The sequence below is a fragment of the Phoxinus phoxinus genome, assembly GCF_949152265.1.
Source record: "Phoxinus phoxinus genome assembly, chromosome: 12".
Classification (NCBI taxonomy): domain Eukaryota; kingdom Metazoa; phylum Chordata; class Actinopteri; order Cypriniformes; family Leuciscidae; genus Phoxinus; species Phoxinus phoxinus.
In genome coordinates, this window is record NC_136887.1 from 29,723,931 (window position 1) to 29,742,310 (window position 18,380).

The 18,380-nt window shown below is 39.1% G+C and overlaps 3 protein-coding genes across 6 annotated transcripts in view; 1 reads left to right on the forward strand and 2 right to left on the reverse strand.

Moving 5' to 3' along the window:
• tcerg1a (transcription elongation regulator 1a (CA150)) overlaps positions 1-10,123 on the forward strand; it is a 36,189-nt gene extending 26,066 nt beyond the window's left edge. For all 3 annotated transcript variants that reach the window (XM_079630345.1, XM_079630346.1, XM_079630344.1), the window contains 10 exons: positions 105-240; positions 1,993-2,082; positions 2,201-2,319; positions 3,676-3,826; positions 4,672-4,836; positions 5,756-5,938; positions 6,200-6,379; positions 6,477-6,560; positions 6,880-6,980; positions 9,008-10,123. In XM_079630345.1, coding sequence (XP_079486471.1) covers positions 105-240; positions 1,993-2,082; positions 2,201-2,319; positions 3,676-3,826; positions 4,672-4,836; positions 5,756-5,938; positions 6,200-6,379; positions 6,477-6,560; positions 6,880-6,980; positions 9,008-9,209 — 1,411 coding nt within the window. In that variant the 3' untranslated portion in view covers positions 9,210-10,123. The remainder of the gene's footprint in view (positions 1-104; positions 241-1,992; positions 2,083-2,200; positions 2,320-3,675; positions 3,827-4,671; positions 4,837-5,755; positions 5,939-6,199; positions 6,380-6,476; positions 6,561-6,879; positions 6,981-9,007) is intronic.
• A 494-nt stretch (positions 10,124-10,617) lies between these two features.
• On the reverse strand, positions 10,618-12,143 carry gpr151 (G protein-coupled receptor 151). Its single transcript, XM_079630347.1, has one exon. It carries the CDS (start codon positions 12,018-12,020, stop codon positions 10,746-10,748), a length of 1,275 nt encoding a protein of 424 aa, XP_079486473.1. The 5' UTR covers positions 12,021-12,143; the 3' UTR covers positions 10,618-10,745.
• Positions 12,144-15,162: 3,019 nt separating this feature from the next.
• The window catches only part of ppp2r2ba (protein phosphatase 2, regulatory subunit B, beta a), a gene marked incomplete at its 3' end in the record, with an annotated part of 53,671 nt that continues 50,453 nt past the window's right edge, over positions 15,163-18,380 (reverse strand). For both annotated transcript variants that reach the window (XM_079630348.1, XM_079630349.1), the window contains exons 7-9: positions 16,111-16,280; positions 15,607-15,698; positions 15,163-15,442 (exon numbers count right to left, since the gene is read on the reverse strand). In XM_079630348.1, coding sequence (XP_079486474.1) covers positions 15,163-15,442; positions 15,607-15,698; positions 16,111-16,280 — 542 coding nt within the window. The remainder of the gene's footprint in view (positions 15,443-15,606; positions 15,699-16,110; positions 16,281-18,380) is intronic.

Here is an 18,380-nt window from a genome sequence, read left to right on the forward strand (position 1 = left end):
GATATCTTATGCATGTTTTTAATGCCGAAAATTCTGACTTGATGTGAATATGCCTGTTTATGCTCAGACGTTTCTTCTGGCTGATTAGTTGTTTTGTGTATTAGGATAGAGGAGAAGAAAGAGGTCGACTCAGAAAAGGAGGCAGCCATGGAGGCTGAGCTGAAGGCAGCACGCGAGAGAGCCGTGGTACCTCAGGAAGCTCGGATGAGTCAGTTTAAAGACATGCTGCTCGAGCGAGGGGTAAGGCATATACATTTGAACTGTGCGAGCACATTAAGTAAGGTATATTAGGGCTGTTAACGTTTTAACGCATGCGATTCATTTGAAAATCCTTAACGTCCATCTGGTCCTGTTCCGTATGGCAACTTGACTTGTCTAATATGTAAACAAGCTCTTTGCTGTTGCATTGTACACTGTGAATTCTGAAAAGTAGTTTTTTCTGTAATGTGCTTTGGTGGGCGACGGGCGTTCATTTTTGAACTATATGGAGTCTTCATATCATTTGGTTATTTGGTGTGCTTTTGGAGTCTCCAAGTGTCTTTTAATGTAAAGACACCTAAATTTACCTTGGAAAAAACCTTGCAGAAAATATTGTTGTGAGAATCACCCTTTTCATTCTGATGGTTTATTGGCAAACGATGACAAAATTAACGTGTTAAACAAGATAAATGGTGTATTCTTACTTTCATGATAAATGTGTGATTAATCGCACACAATTATGCAATTAATCGCGATTAATTTTTTTTCATCTATTGACAGTCCTGTCAAAAGTGTCATAGTTTCCACTAAGGTATTAAGCAGCATAATAACTGTTTTCAACATTGGTGCTGGTAAGGAATGTTTTTTGAGCACCAAATCACCATATTAGAAATAATTTTGAAGGATCATGTGACACTGAAGACCTGAGTAATGATGCTAAAAATTCAGCTTTGCCATCACATTAAAAAAATACATTTGAAATATAAATTTTATTATCAAATTCTCAATATTCTATTAATTTTTTTAAAAAAACAGATGCAGCCTTAAGAGAGTATAAGAGACTACTTTCAAAAACATAAAAATAAATCTTACCAACCCCAAACTTTTGAGAGAGTGTATGTGTGTGTTCTTCTCTTAACAATACTTGCAAGGCAGAACTGTTTACTCCTCAAATAATTTTTTTTTTTTTTTCTAATTCCAGTTTATACTGATATACTTACAAATCAACAAACTGTTTAATTCCTGAGATATTTCATAACAAAATGGCGGAGAGATTTCGCTGGGGGTGATTCACGCAGTGTAGTTTATATATTTATTTTCTGGTCTGAAAGGTTAAACCCATCATTTGTTTAAGCTTCGGTCCTCATTAAAATACTTAGCTGACATTTTCTAGTGATCAGAGAAGCACTGATCAGTGGAGTCTCACATCTCCCGCCTCTTGGCAACAGATTTAATGTTTCAACTATGAAATATGGATAAACGCATATGTCGTTTATGTAATGGAGATCCCTTCAAGTCTGTTGTAGAGAGCTATCTGCCCTTTGCATCACCGTCCCATGCTAAAGATGAAAGGCACATTTGCAGTCAAAGGGTCTCATCATCAAGGTAAGACCCCTTCCCCCTCTTCTCCTCCTCATCCTCGGACCCCCACGTGTCTGAGAGGTGCCGTACAGCAGCATATAGTCAACATCACTCCAATAGACGAGCTGCCCGTTCACCCCCCATCTAATTACACCTCTCTCATTGCGCCAATTAGCATGGTGGGAAAAGAAAGGGTTGGAGGCTGAGAGAAGGAAGCTGAGGACCACCTGTCGGGTTTGTGTCATTCATTAGGGATGGTGGAATGGAGGATGAAAAGCAGTGGGCTCACACACCCTGACTCCAGCTCTGCAGGAGGGGGACGCGCTCAGAGGGGCTCACCTACTGAATGCTCTCTTCTCGTTATAATGGCCCTAATTAAGAGGACGGGGGGTTTGAAATGAATCTCTCAACACTTTTCTCGTCTTTTATCAGGTCTCTGCATTCTCTACCTGGGATAAGGAGCTTCATAAGATTGTTTTTGATCCACGTTATCTGCTGCTCAATCCTAAAGAGAGGAAACAGGTACACATTCCACTGTATTTAGCCGCTACTATGTCCACAATGTGAAAACAGTTTCATATCAGCTTCCAAATGTATTGTACATTAGCCAACTCATCTCATGCCACTGTCCCCTCTGCAGGTGTTCGATCAGTATGTGAAGACACGTGCTGAGGAGGAGAGGAAAGAGAAAAAGAATAAAATCATGCAGGTCAAAGATGACTTCAGGAAAATGATGGAGGAAGCTAAACTTGGTGTCAGGTAAATGGTACACCATCAGGATAACCCTAATTTGTCAATGTTTGTAATATCGTTGTGCACTTTTGTGTTGGTTTATTTTTGATAAACACCTTTAAAATGGAACCAGGAAGGTTATTAAACGATAATATATTTTAAAAAGTTTTAAAACATCAAATGTTAATCTTAACCGTTCTATTTCATCAGAAACGATCTGAAAACAGGGCTTTAAGTGTAAAATACCGAACTTGTCCTTTAAATTAATCGCAACAAATATTGACATGTCGACTAATGACTCCGATTAATTAATGGCATATCCATGTATTGACTGCAAACCTTTGAACGGTAATGTAATTAATTGATTGGCAATCTTAATTTAATGTTAATCTAATAAGGGCTCAGTTACCACAACATCAAGGCAAGGCAAGTTGATTTATATAGCACATTTCATACACAATGGTAATTCAAAGTGCTTTACATAGAATACATTAAAATAATCAAAAGAAATTAGAATAATTAAAACAGTTTAGAATAAAAAATAAAATACAGTACAAACAGTCAGTGAAGTGAAGTCAACGACTAGTCTAACCCTGCCCCCCGAAGACAGACTGTATATGCGATCCTTTTGAAATATACTTCTTAATATATGAACAGTCAAATCCTTTCCCGAATTCCACAAAAAGTAGGTCAGAAACATGCAATGTTTAAATATTATTTATTCAAATCAATAGGCAGCACTGGACCAATAAGTTCAAACCTAATAGCCTATTATAAACATTTTCTCAAATCAAAGTTAGTCCACATAAGTCAAGCACGTTAAGGTGTTGTTTATTACCACTGCAACCACTTGCGTGTCAGGGATGGAATTGTCTTTTAATCCGATATAATATTTCATACTGTATTGTCCCTCATAACAAGTAGTTTAATAACTCTATAAGTCAGCTTAATTGTTATATACGAGTTTGACATGACCGAAGAAAATGGAAAAGATTTGTGTAGGCTTTCAAAATACACCCTCACCTTGCTCATCCTCCTAGTGGACATGTCTCTGAACCCATCAAAGGTGTCAAATAAAATAAAATAATTTTGTCTTACTCACCAGTGTACCAGATGTACACTTTTCTAAATAATACATTAATTTTAAAATGTAACATTAATATGACGGTAATTTAAATGTAGCCTTTGTAAAAATATAAAGAAAAAGATTAAAGATGCACACAAAAAAGTGAACAAAACGTATTTCCAAGTCTACAAGTTGAATCGGCTAGTCAAATAGCCTTGAACGTCCTTATTAGGTAGTAGAAAAAAACATATCCTCTTGCATTTCAATGAGTGTACAAATGCTAAATGCATAACATAACTGATTTTTTCTCTTCATAGAACAACTTTCAGTGAGTTCGCTGCCAAACATGCCAGGGATTCGCGCTTTAAGGCTGTTGAAAAGATGAAAGACAGAGAAGCCATTTTCATAGAATTTATGACAGCCTTCAGAAAGAAGGAGAAAGAGAACTCCAAGAACCGCGGGGAGAAGGTGAGGAACTAAAGTTAATACACAACTGTTGCCTTATTTGACCAAAAGATGAGTTGAGATGTCAGTCTTATTAAACATTCAGAAGTGGCCCTTGTTATTTAACTGACATTTAATACAATAGAAACAAGTGCTCAATGGGTAGACCAAGAAAAACCAGGACAACCTACCAAAGCATTACACATTGAATATCTCTTGGTTACCTCGCATTCATTGTCATGTAATACACTACATGTTCACAGACGAATACACTCGTAGGCTGAGACTAAGAGACTGTGAGTGTCTGTAAGTTGTTTATGAGCTGTAATCTGCCCTGGCGTTTGGTCTACATATGCGCTGTCTTTGTGGCTAGGGTTAAGTGCAGAAAGTCTGGGCTGATTGGCTTTGGCAGCTAAAGGTCAGCCATCAAACATTAATGCCAGTGAAATGTCACCTGTGTAGGGGGGCCATAGGTTAGGAGGGAGTGTTCACCAGGTGGGGTTCACCAGAGGATGCCCATCTAATTCCGTGATTAAACTGTATTAACAATGATCAGGTGTCGTTTCAGTCACATTTTTTGAGCCGTTGCCGTTGATGGTAGTGACTCATTAACCATTGGCCTTGGAAAGGTATAGTTCATACAGTATAATGAAACTGTCCCAGTCTCCAACAATATTACTAAAGTAATACAAGTGATCATTTAGCAGACTTTCCCAGCTCAACGGTGCAATTGTGGCAGGTGAGAAGTTGTTGTCCCATGTGGTATTTGAACCAGCATCCTTTAGCACAGCCCAAATTGAAATCTGTTTGCAGTCTTATGAGTTGGGGACATGTCCCACTACATTTATGTTGCTATTGTTTTCTTTAAGGTCAAGCTAGACTTTTTTGAGCTCCTGTCAGATTACCATGTGGATGGTCAGCAGCGCTGGAGCAAAGTGAAGGAAAAGATGGAGACCGACCCTCGCTATAAAGCTGTGGAAACCTCTGCAGCTCGAGAGGAACTCTTCAAGAACTACGTGGAGCGCCTGGCCAAGGTTAGAGAAGCTGCTTCACTTAAAGGAACACTCCGACTTTTTGGGACTTTAGCCTATTCAACTTATCCCCCAGAGTTAGATAAGTCCATACATACCTTTTTCATCTCCGTGCGTGCTATACGTCTGTTTGACGCACCCACCGCTAGCCTAGCTTAGCACAAAGACTGGATGTAAATGGTTGCAGCTAGCATACTAATCCAAATAAGTGACAAAATAACGCAAACATTTTCCTATTTACATGTTGTGATTTGTATAGTCACAGAGTGTACAAAAAACAGTCACATGAGACACAGACATATTTTAACCGTATAAATACTGGGAACTATATTCTCTGAAGGCAAAGCACTGCTACTTGGGCGGAGTGATAACCGCAGCACCTGAGACGCGCTCTGAACGAACTCTCTGCTCCTCACCACGGCGCGTCTCAGGTTCTGTGGTTATCACTCTGCCCAAGTAGCAGTGCTTCAAATCACAACATGTAAATAGGAAAATGTTTGCGTTATTTTGTCACTTATTTGGATTAGTATGCTAGCTGCAACCATTTACATCCAGTCTTTGTGCTAAGCTAGGCTAGCGGTGGGTGCGTCAAACAGACGTATAGCACGCACGGAGATGAAAAAGGTATGTATGGACTTATCTAACTCTGGGGGATAAGTTGAATAGGCTAAAGTCCCAAAAAGTCGGAGTGTTCCTTTAACACCATGTTTTGGTGCCAACCCAACCATGTGCTATTTTTAGACAATAAGAGAGAACTAAAATTGTGTATAAAAGACGCATGTACAAACATGCATTGACAACTCCGTACTCTTCATTGCACTTCACAACACTTTATTTATAAGCATTTACTTTGTTTGGTGATGAATGTAAATTCTTCTGTGGAGAAGATTTGTCCTGATCCTCGATTTTGATTCTCATCCAGAATCCAAACTCTGAGAAAGAGAAAGAGCTTGAGAAACAGGCCCGGATAGAGGCCAGTCTGAGGGAAAGAGAGCGGATGGTGCAGAGATTCCGCTCGGAGCAAACCAAAGAGATTGACCGGGAGAGAGAGCAGCACAAAAGGGAGGAGGCCGTCCAGCATTTTAAAGCACTCATGTCTGATATGGTAATAAAAAAGTGTCATGATGCCAGATTGAATATCTCATACCCAATATACAATGGAAATAAGCTTGTTATAATTATTCAAACACTAGTAAAAAAAAACTATTTATTCCAATTATAAATTACAATTTATGTTTTTTTTATTTTATATTTGTATGTAATGTGATAGAATGGTTAAAACACATCACCTTTATTTATATACAACTTTAATCTTAAATCTAATATTGTAAAAGTGTCTTTGAAAATGGTTTTCTGATTGTGACAGGTAAAGACGCCTGATGCTGCCTGGTCAGACACGCGTCGTAGCCTGAGGAAGGATCATCGCTGGGAGTCGTCCTCATTGCTGGAGAGGGATGAGAAAGAGAGGCTCTTCAACGAACACATTGAGGGCCTTTCAAAGAAGAAAAAGGAGCATTTTCGCCAACTTCTGGACGAAACAACCTCGGTACACAGTGCCCTGAACCATGACATGGGTCACTTGTCTAACTCGGTTTGATGTATTAAGCTTATTCAGCTGACTTATATTCCTTCCTCTACATCAGATCACTTTGATGACGTCATGGAAGGAAGTGAAGAAACTAATTAAAGAAGATCCGAGATGCATCAAGTTTTCTAGCAGTGACAGAGTAAGGCCTGTCTTTGCCTCTTGAACTTTTTGAATGAGTTGTACTCCTTTTGTCAAAAAGTTGTCTTTATAGTAAGTCTATATAGTTATGTCTATGCAGTATGTTCTCATAGTATGTCTTTATAGTAAGTCTATATAGTTATGTATATGCAGTATGTTCTTATAGTATGTCTTTATAGTAAGTCTATATAGTTGTCTATGCAGTATGTTCTCATAGTATGTCTTTATAGTAAGTCTATATAGTTATGTATATGCAGTATGTTCTTATAGTATGTCTTTATAGTAAGTTTCTGTACCTGCTGTTCACCTTTTCACCATAGAAAAGACAGAGGGAGTTTGGTGATTACATCAAAGACAAGTACATCACGGCCAAAGCAGACTTCAGAACTCTCCTGAAAGAGACCAAGTTCATCACCTACAAGTAAGAAGCTTCAAATATATGATTATGAAATTCTGGGTAATTTTCTTGAGTCATTGAATAATTATATCCTATATAAATCAAATTATTTGAAATAAGAGAAAACCGTAAATGTAAAAACAAACTGTCCTACTTTATATATCATATTACAGTTGCAATCAAAATAATTCAACCCCCTTGACCTGCAAGATATTTTCAAATTGGCTCTAAACATTCGTGTTCAAAATTACTATTATCCCCCAAGTCAAATTTTTATAACCACCAATAAAATGCTCCCTGTAAGTGCTTAGAAGCTTCTGTCGCCTCTTTACTACAATTTTGCCCCATTCCTCGCTTGGAAAAAGCTTCTAGATCACTGATATAATCTTTGGTTTTCACCTTACCACTGCTTTCTTTTTTTGTCTGGCCTGTACTGACTGTACTGGCCACTCAAGAACATTCTACGACTGATCCCTGAACCAAGCTTAAGTAGATTTGTGTGTATATTTTGGGATGGCTGTCCTGCAGGAAAGTCCATTGATAATCAAGCTTCAGTCTCTGTACTGAAGGCATCACCATCTTTTGGTGGAAGGCTTGATACTTCAAAGAATTCATGATGTCCTTCATATAGTTAAGATTTTCACTTCCCAAGACAGCAAAGCACCCCCATAACAAGACTAGAGCGCCTCAATGTTTGACCATGGTGTTCTTCTGCTCATAAGCTTTGCCTTTTTTGCACTAGACACATACTGCTGATCCAGTCCAAAAATGTCCAGTTTGGTCACATCACTCCATAAAACATTCTTCCAGAACTCCACCGATCTATTCAAATTAATTTGAGCATATTCAGGTTTGCATTTTTGTTCTTCTTGGTCAAGAGTGGCATTTGGGTAAGATGTCCCAACATGAAGGACATGCTTGTCTAGTGTTGTTCTTATGCTCTGCATATCTTGCAAGTCTTTGGCAGTAAATTGAGGGTTTTTCTCAGTTGCTCTGATCAAAAATTTTATTCCCCTTAATGATATTGTGCTTTTCCTTCAAAACCCTCAATGGTTTTCTGTTACAACAAATTTTAAACTTATGAATAAGTCTGCCAGCTGTGTCTCTAGAAACTTTTAGTGGTTCGGAAATGTTCTTATAGCATAAACTTTCTAATGTAATAAAACAACTGGTTCTCTATAGCTTTTGTGAGAGCTATTTTTACTTGGCCGCATTTGCTATTCATCTTTAGCACATGCATGGGCATGTAAATGTATGTAGTATGTGTAATGGTGGCACAAGCTAATTCATATATATATATATATATATATATATATATATATATATATATATTATTATTATTATTTTTATTTCTTTTCTAATTCATGAGTTTCCAAAGGCTTAATTGTGTATTACCAATTTTGTACCATACCATTTGTATGTCATTAAGTGACTTAAAAATGACATACCGTAGTCATTAAGTGACTTAAAAATTACATACCGGTAGTCATTAAGTGACATAAAAACAGCAGAGTTGAATAGGGGTTGAATAATTAGGACAGCTGTATTACAAAAACAATCCTATAACTCATAAGCATTACATTATATATTGACATTATCACTTTCAATTTACCACTAAACTGTTATAAATACAGTTTTTAAAAAACTCTATCTTTAGAAATTCTACATTTGTGAATTATTGCAGTCTCCGGGGGGTTGAATAATTTTGTTTTGCAACTGTATTTCATCTTCCAGTAAGAAAGTGGTCAAAAATTAAAAAGTTGCCTGCTTAAAGATGTGCCACTTACAGCTAAGGTGTTGTGGAAGTATTTTAGCAGGGAGCTATGCGGTTGCCAGGGTTTTCTGAGTGGCTCTCTGGTGTTTATTTATTAGTCCAGGCCAAAAGAGCCCATCTGCAAATCTATGATATTCTGTTTGTGGTTCTGGATTTTGCCTTGCCTATGTGAATTTCACAGATAAAACCATAAGTCTGGTTCCAAAAGTAATTGCACAATCTCCTCAACAGGTTGAATGATTTGAGTTTTGACATTTAAATCTAATTCTGTCTTCAGATCACACAAGTTGATGCACGAGTCAGAGCAGCACTTGTCGGACATTGAGAAGATCTTGGAAAAGGATAAAAGGTACCTGGTTCTGGACTGCATGTCAGAAGAGAGGCAAAAACTCCTCGTGGGATATGTGGAAGAGCTAGACCGCAGGGGACCACCTCCTCCTCCCACTGCCTTTGAACCCGCTCGACGCTCCACTAAATGATATCACACACACCTCCCAGATATTTTCCCACACTACCACCGTTCACATTATAGACTCTCAGAAACGTAAAGATAAGTCACTCCAGTGTAAAGGTTCTACTCGTCAAACCTTTGAAAGTGAATGGTATATACCCACTTGCCCCCTCATGCCATAAAGAACATCATGGGATAATGACCAATCAAATCTGCTGAGTATAAGACACAGAACAAGTATTTGGACCAACTGGAAGTTTTTTTTGTGTGTTTTTTTTAATGATGCATTTCCAGGCCGTCTCCATAACGATCCACAGTATTTTCATGTCCTTATCCTGTCTTACACAAACACTTTATCCGTCCAGTCTAATGGGATAAATCTGCATTAGATGCTAAATGGTGATTGTAGAGAATCGGTCTCGTGTTTGGGTAACTGTCCTGAACGTCTTCTGGAGGTATCACCACCTGGTGCCTGTCGACCCTTCCCCCCCACCCCCCCCCCCCCCCCCCCCCTTTCAGCCACGGTCTCAAATCACGAACATCAATTCAGTTTCACATGTCACGCTTTTGCTCCAAACTGTTTAGAAACTGTGATTTGATGAAATTGGGAGAACCTCCCAGTTTTGTGAACATTTTTTGGTGACTTCAGTCACCCACAGGGATATTCAAGAATTATGAAAGCCTCTCTGTGTATGTCATTTTAACTGACTGTTGGGTTAACATGAAAGATGTTTCTAGATGATGAATATGTATGAGTAATATGTATTCATTAGTTTGTTTACAATGTGTTATGACTGACCGTATGAGCACTGGCAGTTGGCCATGTCAACTGGTCTTACGGTTTAATTTAATTGTTCAGATGTTTCTTAAAAAGATATTGTTTTTCGGACTTGCTTTATGTACAGCTGAAGTTGAATAAAAGCAACCCATTTTTTTAACTTATGTTGACTGGATTTTACATTGTGCATGTGTTTGCACAAATATGTATAGAACAGCTCATAGCAGACCACAAAAAAACACAACTCAGTAGGTAATATATTACAATTTATTTTACACACATGCATTTCCTAAATACTTTCTTTTATAGCATATTCATTCTGTAGACATTTTATTGCCATCTTATTGTGTGAATATTGTCACGATAAACAAAAGGGCAAAATGCAGGTAGCAATAAAAGTAAGATTTCAACATCAATTTTTTTTAATACTATAGGCAGGAGAGAGTTATGCACAGCTTTTCAGCATTGTTATTGTCTTGGTGGACCTCTGCGCACAAGACGTCACAACACACTGGTTTCTTTAGTGATATCTCTACCTATTTTATTATATAATACATCATTTTTAACAACATAATACAATACAAATAATACAGTAATTTCCATTTACTCCTAATAAATTATACCAAACCAGTTTTCTCCATTTGTCTCTTTTTAAGAAGAGTTTACACACAAAATCAAATAAATTCATAATTTATGAGGTGAGGTCTGAAGTGTTGTATGTGTTTTTCTTTTATGTTGACAAAATGAAAAAGAGGCGGGTAGATTCAGACTGTCTTACTGTTTTCCTTACTTGGGATCCTGGTGCTCCCAGGGTATAGGATCATTTTCCTGTGACTGGGAGCCGGTTTCCCTCTCCTGCCAAAACTGCTCTAAATCTGGCAGTACAATTCCATCCTTGTTGGTCGGGCTCTCCTGCAGTCCTTCACACTGGTCCGGTTGCTTCTCAGGCTTTTGCTCCTCGGTTTTCCCTGGCTGGTGCGGAGGGAGGTGGGCTGATCTTTCAGGTCTTGGGGTGGGTGACTTTGGGGCGGTCGGGGTGTGTGGTCCTGGCTTGTGTTTTGCTGGTTGCTTGCGGAGGGTGAGCCTACGCCACAAGCCTATGTAGCCCTCCCTGAATTCCTCTGAGAGGGCGAGAACGATGACAGGGTTGACTAAAGAGATGGAGAACATGAGGAGCTGGGCGGAGAGAGTGAAGAGCACCGGAGGGAAGGCACCTTCGGTCTCCAGCGCGTGCCGCATCCAAACCCAGGAAACCCATTGTGGGAGCCACATGGTGGCCATGGCCACTGTCAGACTGAACAGCATCAGGGTGAGTTTTCGGGATCTGATCTGTGTCCGCAGGTTCTGGGTCTTACTGGACCTGCGCTGGCAACGTCCATACGCCTTCCAGAAATAAAGTAGTGCAAAACTCAAAGGTGTGCAGTAGGTCAGAAGAGGGTAGACCTTGGCATACACGGACATAAAATCATGGGCTTTGACAGGCACTGCTTGAACACAAATCATTCCGTTTCCTTCTCTTTGCAGGGTGGAAAAAAGCCACTGGGGAATTGGGACCACGCATGCCAAGAGCCAAGTGAAGAGGAGGACAACCAGGATATTCTTCAAACGGATGGTCACTTGCTTGGTGGGGTTACTGACATACCTGTAGCAAGCTTTGGCCATGATGGCCACGGTAAAGCTCTTTGCAGCCATGCAGGAGTGCAAGAACCAGTCACAGGTCTTACAGACAAACAATCCCAGGGTCCAGCTGGCACGGGAATAAGCAGTGGCTTTGAAGGGAACAGCAAATGCCAAGACCAGACCATCAGCCAGCATGAGGTTGAGGATGAGCGCGTTGATCAAGGACAGCTTACCTTTACGCGCGTTTGTAATCAGGACTCCTATAGCAGTTACATTCCCGGTGAAACCCAGGACGCAGATGATTCCTAGCACCACTGGAATCAAAACCTTCAGATCTCCGTGACCGTGATCCAGGTGCTGATAGCCACTTCTCTCCAGAAATGAGCGTCTATCCACGGAACTGTTGACGGCGCTGATGTTCATAGCAGGTAATTTATCCATTTTCACTGTGATTGATTGGTAAACGAAAGACAGAGTTGGCAGTATGTGCAGAGAAGAGAGAGATATGCTCTCTCAAAACTGCGTCTATACGCGAATAAACTCCGCGCGCTTATGGAACGGGTCCTTGCGCTCTTTTCCCGCCTTTGACTAGACGGCGCGAAAGCGGAGCGACTTTATAACGGACGTTTTGATTGACAGGTGCCGTCCCCAGCTGACTGACAGCGTTTCATTTCGCCTGTCGCGATCCTCCCGAGGACAATTAAAATGGTTTCGGGTAATAAGCACTGACGGCTACACACGGAGTCAAACTTATTGCTTCTATTGTCACTGGAAATTGTGATTTTTTTTATTTCCTGCCGGAGACAAAGGCTTGCTGATTGCAAATGGAAATATGGAGTAGCAATATGAATACATTTTGATGAGAGATTTTACCTCAGGAACAAAGACAAACTGATAGACTATAATGTAGCCTATTTGAATCTACTTTGACACATTGCTTTGGTAACACTTTATAATACGTTAACACCTTTTATAATGTTTGCCATATTTATATAGGTTTGGCTATTCGGCCTATATTCAATTCCAATTAAGAGGACGGAAATAGTTTTCAGTTTTTACTTAAGTTTATGTAACGTTAAGTGAGTTTTTTTCACGATAGCTAGATGATTAAATTTGAATATGCAAACACACAGGCCAACATTTAAGTGCCACAAAAAAAAAATGTTGAACAACGAAATATGGAAAACCATATGGGTTCGGATTTGTGTCCCATTAAGTGAGCGTTGTCACACTGAGCGTATGTAAATGTAGGTGGTCTTTAATTGTGTCCTTTTTATCCAGCAGCTATAGGAAAAATCAGATACTGAAATTTTAATTTGGAGGACAGAATTCAGAGAATTATTATAATTTTTGACCATCCTTTGTGTAATATGACTTTTATTACTTTTGACTTGTGAGATTAGCTAGCCTCACTTACAGCCTTTTTTATTACATTTTTAATTATTTTGTAGGCTATGTATAACTAATAATCTATTAAGAATGATATAATTCATATTTGTTAGCGTTATTATCAATGAAAGCTATTATGAAATTATATTAGTAGGCCTATTCTATGAATCCTTACATATTAAAATTTTAAATACTATAGCCTATTTAGGGCTACATCAATTATTATTATTTTACTAATTGTAACTGTAAAATCATAAATGAATGTGGAATCTTCCTCTGCCATATAAGCTTTCAGAATGTTTTAATGTCTTAAATTATAGCATTGCTGTGAAAGTGGTTGTCCGTCGCTAATATGCTGCCAAATATATACGGTAACACTTTATTTTACAGTGTCCTTGTTGCATATGTTACATGTACTTACCATAGTAATAACAGTAGACCTAAATTTTGCATAATTGCATGCAACTAACAACTCATCCAAACCTTAGTCTTTCTTACCCTAACCCTATAGTAAGTAAGTATAGCCTACATGTTGTTAATTAAAATTACTCAGTGCTTAAATATATAATTAAACCGTAACAATGCCATCTTAAAATAAAGTGTAACCAAAATTTGTTTTTGTGCTCTGTAGAGGAAAGAAAGTCATGGATTTGGAACAACGTGAGTGATTAAAAAGAAGAAATATTAATTATTTTAATTTGACTGATAGGGAACATGTGTGTCTCTAAAACGGTCACATGAGGGCGCCATTGTTTAATTCACGTGTGGTGAAAAGCAGAGCAGGAAACCGCTTTATTTCAACTTCCTTTTCGTTTCTTTTTATTTCAACGAATTCCATTAAGCATAAAGACTGCATGGCAAATAATTGGATGTAGATACATTCTGAGCTATAAAACTTTGTTTCATTAAGAAGTTTACAACTGAAGTTTTTATTCTTCAGAAGAGAACATTACTGGTTTATTTGTACATAATAAAATTCCCTGATATCATTTAACCTTCACTTCATGTATAGGCTACATCATGATACCGGCATTCCTGTCATCCTCAGGCCAAAGTGACATAATTGAATGATGATGTTTTAACAGTCTCAGACAGATGCAGCGGAAACCATGTAAAAAAATGACATCTGATTGTTACAGGTTCATTTGATGGTGCGGAACATATATTTTCTTCATTGGCTCATTATAGATGACATGTTGCATGCAATACGGTAATACTTTTCACCCAGCACGGCACTGAAGAATAAAAAAACAGGGTATACTGTAAAGTTATGAGCATACTGAGATCAAGTGGAGACTATAATGCAGAATTCAAGTACTTCAATTCTGTGTACTGTAAAATCATGTCGCTGCAATTCTTTCCCCATCTTACACAAAGCTATTCTTCACATTTCTTGTAAAAACATTCACACTTCACAACCCAAATACCACCCCTCCGAAAACCCTCCCACCCGCCACCCGTCTGCCGCCCCAGTACCCACATACGAAAAGAAGGCACCACAGCTTATTAATGGTTACATCAAAATAAGAGGACAACATGGAATGACAAAACATAACCAATGGGATTGACTTTTACATCAGAGCTCCATTCAAGAGGGCCAATCAGGACACTAAATGCTGTGATTCCATCCACAGATTGTTTGTCTCAACACTACAATCAGCGCAGAGTCACATTCTTGGTCTGGTACGGACCAGTCAGACACTTCGGAGGAAGTTGGAGGGAATGAAAATCCATTGTTTTTTTTTGTAAGTAAAGGCACCCCTTTGATTCTGATGCCAGGATGTCAGCGGAGGCCCGTCGTATTCACGGTTCGTTTTTGCCTTATTAAAGATTCTTCATAGCATTGCAATGAAAATGCACACTTGTCCAGATTTAGGACATGTCAGGTGTTTCCTTCCAGCAGAGAAATGAATAAATACGATAAATAAACGAGAGTTCATGGAAGAGGAAATGCAGATACTTAATAGCGGAAGAATGATTGTGCAGGGCAGGATGCTTCTTGTTCGGGAAAGTCTGGCAGCATCCTTGCACAACATGGCCTTCTTATCCAGCATCATTTGTTCATACTTCTCCCCACATCATAGGTAACTTCATGTTTCTCATCACAAAACACACCCTGCAATATCCTGCTGGGCAACAGCTTTTTCCCTCTTTCTCTCTCTGTTCAGGAACATGTGGAGGTGGTACCGTTGTGCTAGTTGACCTTATCCTGGAATATGTAAAGGTTATTGGTGGCTGCCACAGCGATGATGTTCTCATAAGGATGCCAGGCGGTGTGGAGAATTTTCTTGCTGAAGTCCAGGCTGTCCACACTGATTTCATCTTTGCGGCGCTTTCCGCCCACACACACCTTACGAGGTTTCAGGATTGCCCGAGGCTTGCTGTTCTCTCGGGACGCCTCCAGTGTCACATCACGCTTCGTATTTCGGTCGAACATTCGGAAGAAGTTGTTGTAGGAACCAGTCATTATCACGCTGGAAATAGAACAAAATAAAAAATCAACAATATTTTTTACATTTATTTTAACTGGATCATTATTTTTCTTTTGAATGCTGTAACTGTGCACTGATTTACCATTCACAATAGACCAGTATGTGTATCAAAGCAAACATTTAATAGTGCTGTGTAAAACACTGACCTGTCTGATCCGTTCCAAACACATTCAAATTTGTCGAAGATGCAGTCATTCTCATACAGCGAGCAGAGCTTACTTCTTAGGTAATCATGTACCTGGTGGAGAAAACAATGACCATTTTTGTGCAAGTCTGACTTCATTTAGTAAACACCGGTTATGAAAAATTCTTCTCTTTTTAGACGATGAGTGATTTTTAAAGACCCCATGTTAAATTAAGACACCAAAGAAGTACATTCAACCAAAGTACGTTCAACCAAAGATATCAGTGAAGCGTGATTTGCTACTTGCTATTGAATGGATGTATTTTATAATTGTATAATTTGAGGGTATTTTATACCCAATGGACAACATTTGTGTAGTGAAAAGATGAGGCATAAATATTTTTGGTCTGTTTTCCTGACTTAATATTAAATGTGTATGTGTACTAAACATTTAAAGCAAGTTTGACTTCATGGGGCCCTTAAAAATAGTCAATACTTTGTTAAATGCAATGAAATTGTGCCTTACCTGATAGGTTTCCAGTGGTTTGCTCTCCATGTTCAGATCCCAGACCTTTACTGTCAGGTAGTCACGTGTCATCAGGTACCGCCCGCTGTGGCTAAATTTAACGTCCGAGATGGAGGAGATTATTTCAGAGAAAAAGGAACGGTTGCTTGGGTCTTCTGGCTCCTCAAAAACTAGATGAGAAGAATAATTGAGAAATAAAAGAAAGAAACACTTTAAAACGAGGATAAAAACATGTCCTGTCCACACCGGACACATATCGCTCAGAAATATGTCACATTAAAGAAGTAAAATAGATTGCGAGTGCTGTCTCATGTTGGCGTTGATAACAAGCGACAGGCCAAAGAAAGTTTTTCTGAATCAGTTAATAAATCTGCCCGGCTCACCAGGGAAATAATACACCTGTCAGAGAAGAGAAACAGATATTTATCATCTACTATCGATTATCCCCTCACTGTTTTGTTGACTTAGTTGTGGATTACCCTGTGATGTGTCGGCAGGCATCTACACAGCGGATGAAAAAACATGGGCAGAGGGGGAGGAAACAGATCAATGCTTGGCCACTGGTGGACTGCAGGTGTTTGTCATGAGTGTGCCTTGTCACATTGTGAGCCTGTCCACCTGCAGTCTTGCTGGGTGTCATTCAGAGGGGGCTAATGAGTCCTCTGGGGAGAGATATGAGGGGATACGACCCTCCGCCCAGACTCGGAGCCCTGCTGGGCTTGCTTAGCATCCCCCGCCTGCCACCGCAGATTGATTTTTAAGAATATTCTCTGGGATGTCTGGAAGATTTATTAGTGTGGATGGAAGGAGCAGCACACACTATGCGATAGAGAAGACATTGAGGAGGTCTTTCCTGAGGCAAACTGGCAGATCTGCCTGCTGTGAGATCATGTACCAGGGAAAAAAAATTGACAGATGTGTGTATAATTTAGGCCAGTGTGGTTCTGGAGATACAAACCAAGGCAGCTAAAACTCAAGCCCTCACAGTTGTTGCCCCCTCCAGCAAATCTGGCCTTTTAAAATTCAGCAGCAGTATGTAAATGTCTATTCAACAGGAGCGGTGAGAAAACTATAGGCATTGCTTGAGCATTGATTTTTATGCCAAGCTTAAATGTCAATGCATTCAATCTGGTCATCAAATGCACATGGATGTTTCCCACCTTAAACTGGAGACCCGAGCATCCATGACTTAAAGAAATGGAAATCTGTCAATTTGTGGTTATCAATCCAGCCATGTGCAGCCAAAGGGGATCCCACTGTATACCATCAGTATAGGTTCATCAGTCTGCATTGTGTCCAATCCCCAAATGAAATTAGCCAGTTAAGCTCAAGGAGACGCAATCATATTAAAAATTAGCATAATCCTCACCTCCAACGCCCTCGCCCTAGGTGGAAGAGAGGCTAATCCCTGTCATGGCGTATGTACTGGCTGTGCTCTCTAGAGACAACAGTGTTTCTAGAGCTGTACTGCCCCATGCATATGTAATATTACAATGAGTGTTGGTAGAATGCACTCATTTAAACTGGGACAAAAATGTCTGAAAACATGTTAAGGACCTCAGAGAAGCTTTAGTAGTTGTGTTTGCTGTTACCTACCTATTGGGGGTTTGTTCAAATCTCTAATCCTAAATATTAAATGTCGTTGCATAACTCATTCCGCACCATTTGTGCAAGAGACATGAATGTTGCTTTAAATCCTAAAAAAATTGGATGTGTGCTACCGCTTTTCTAACCAATCAGCCCTTGATTCTTTTAGGTGATATCTCAATTGTCTACAAAGTCTGAGATTTCAATATGAACTCAAACTTTTCTCATCAAATTCCATAATGCAAATGACCTGAGCTAAGCTATTCACATTCATTTTATAAGCGTACACTACCGTTCAAAAGTTTGGGGTTGGTAAGATTTTACAAGTGTTTTTGAAGGAAGTCTCTTGTGCTCTCTTATACTCATAAGTTCATTTCGCAACTTTGGATGGAAACATAGGTATAGTGTCACATGATCCTTCAGAAATCATTACAAAATGCTAATTGGTGCTCAAGAAATCAATGTTGTAAACATTGCTGCTTAATATTTATTCCCACGAAGAACAGCATTTATTCAAAATATAAATCTTTTGTAACACTGTAAATGTCTTTGCTGTCACTTTTGATACATTTAATGCATCCTTGCTGAATAAAATTATTAATCTTTCTGACCCCAAACTTTTGAACGATAGTGTATTTCAACAATTGTCTCATTAATGTCTTTTTTTCCCTTTAGGGTTGCAC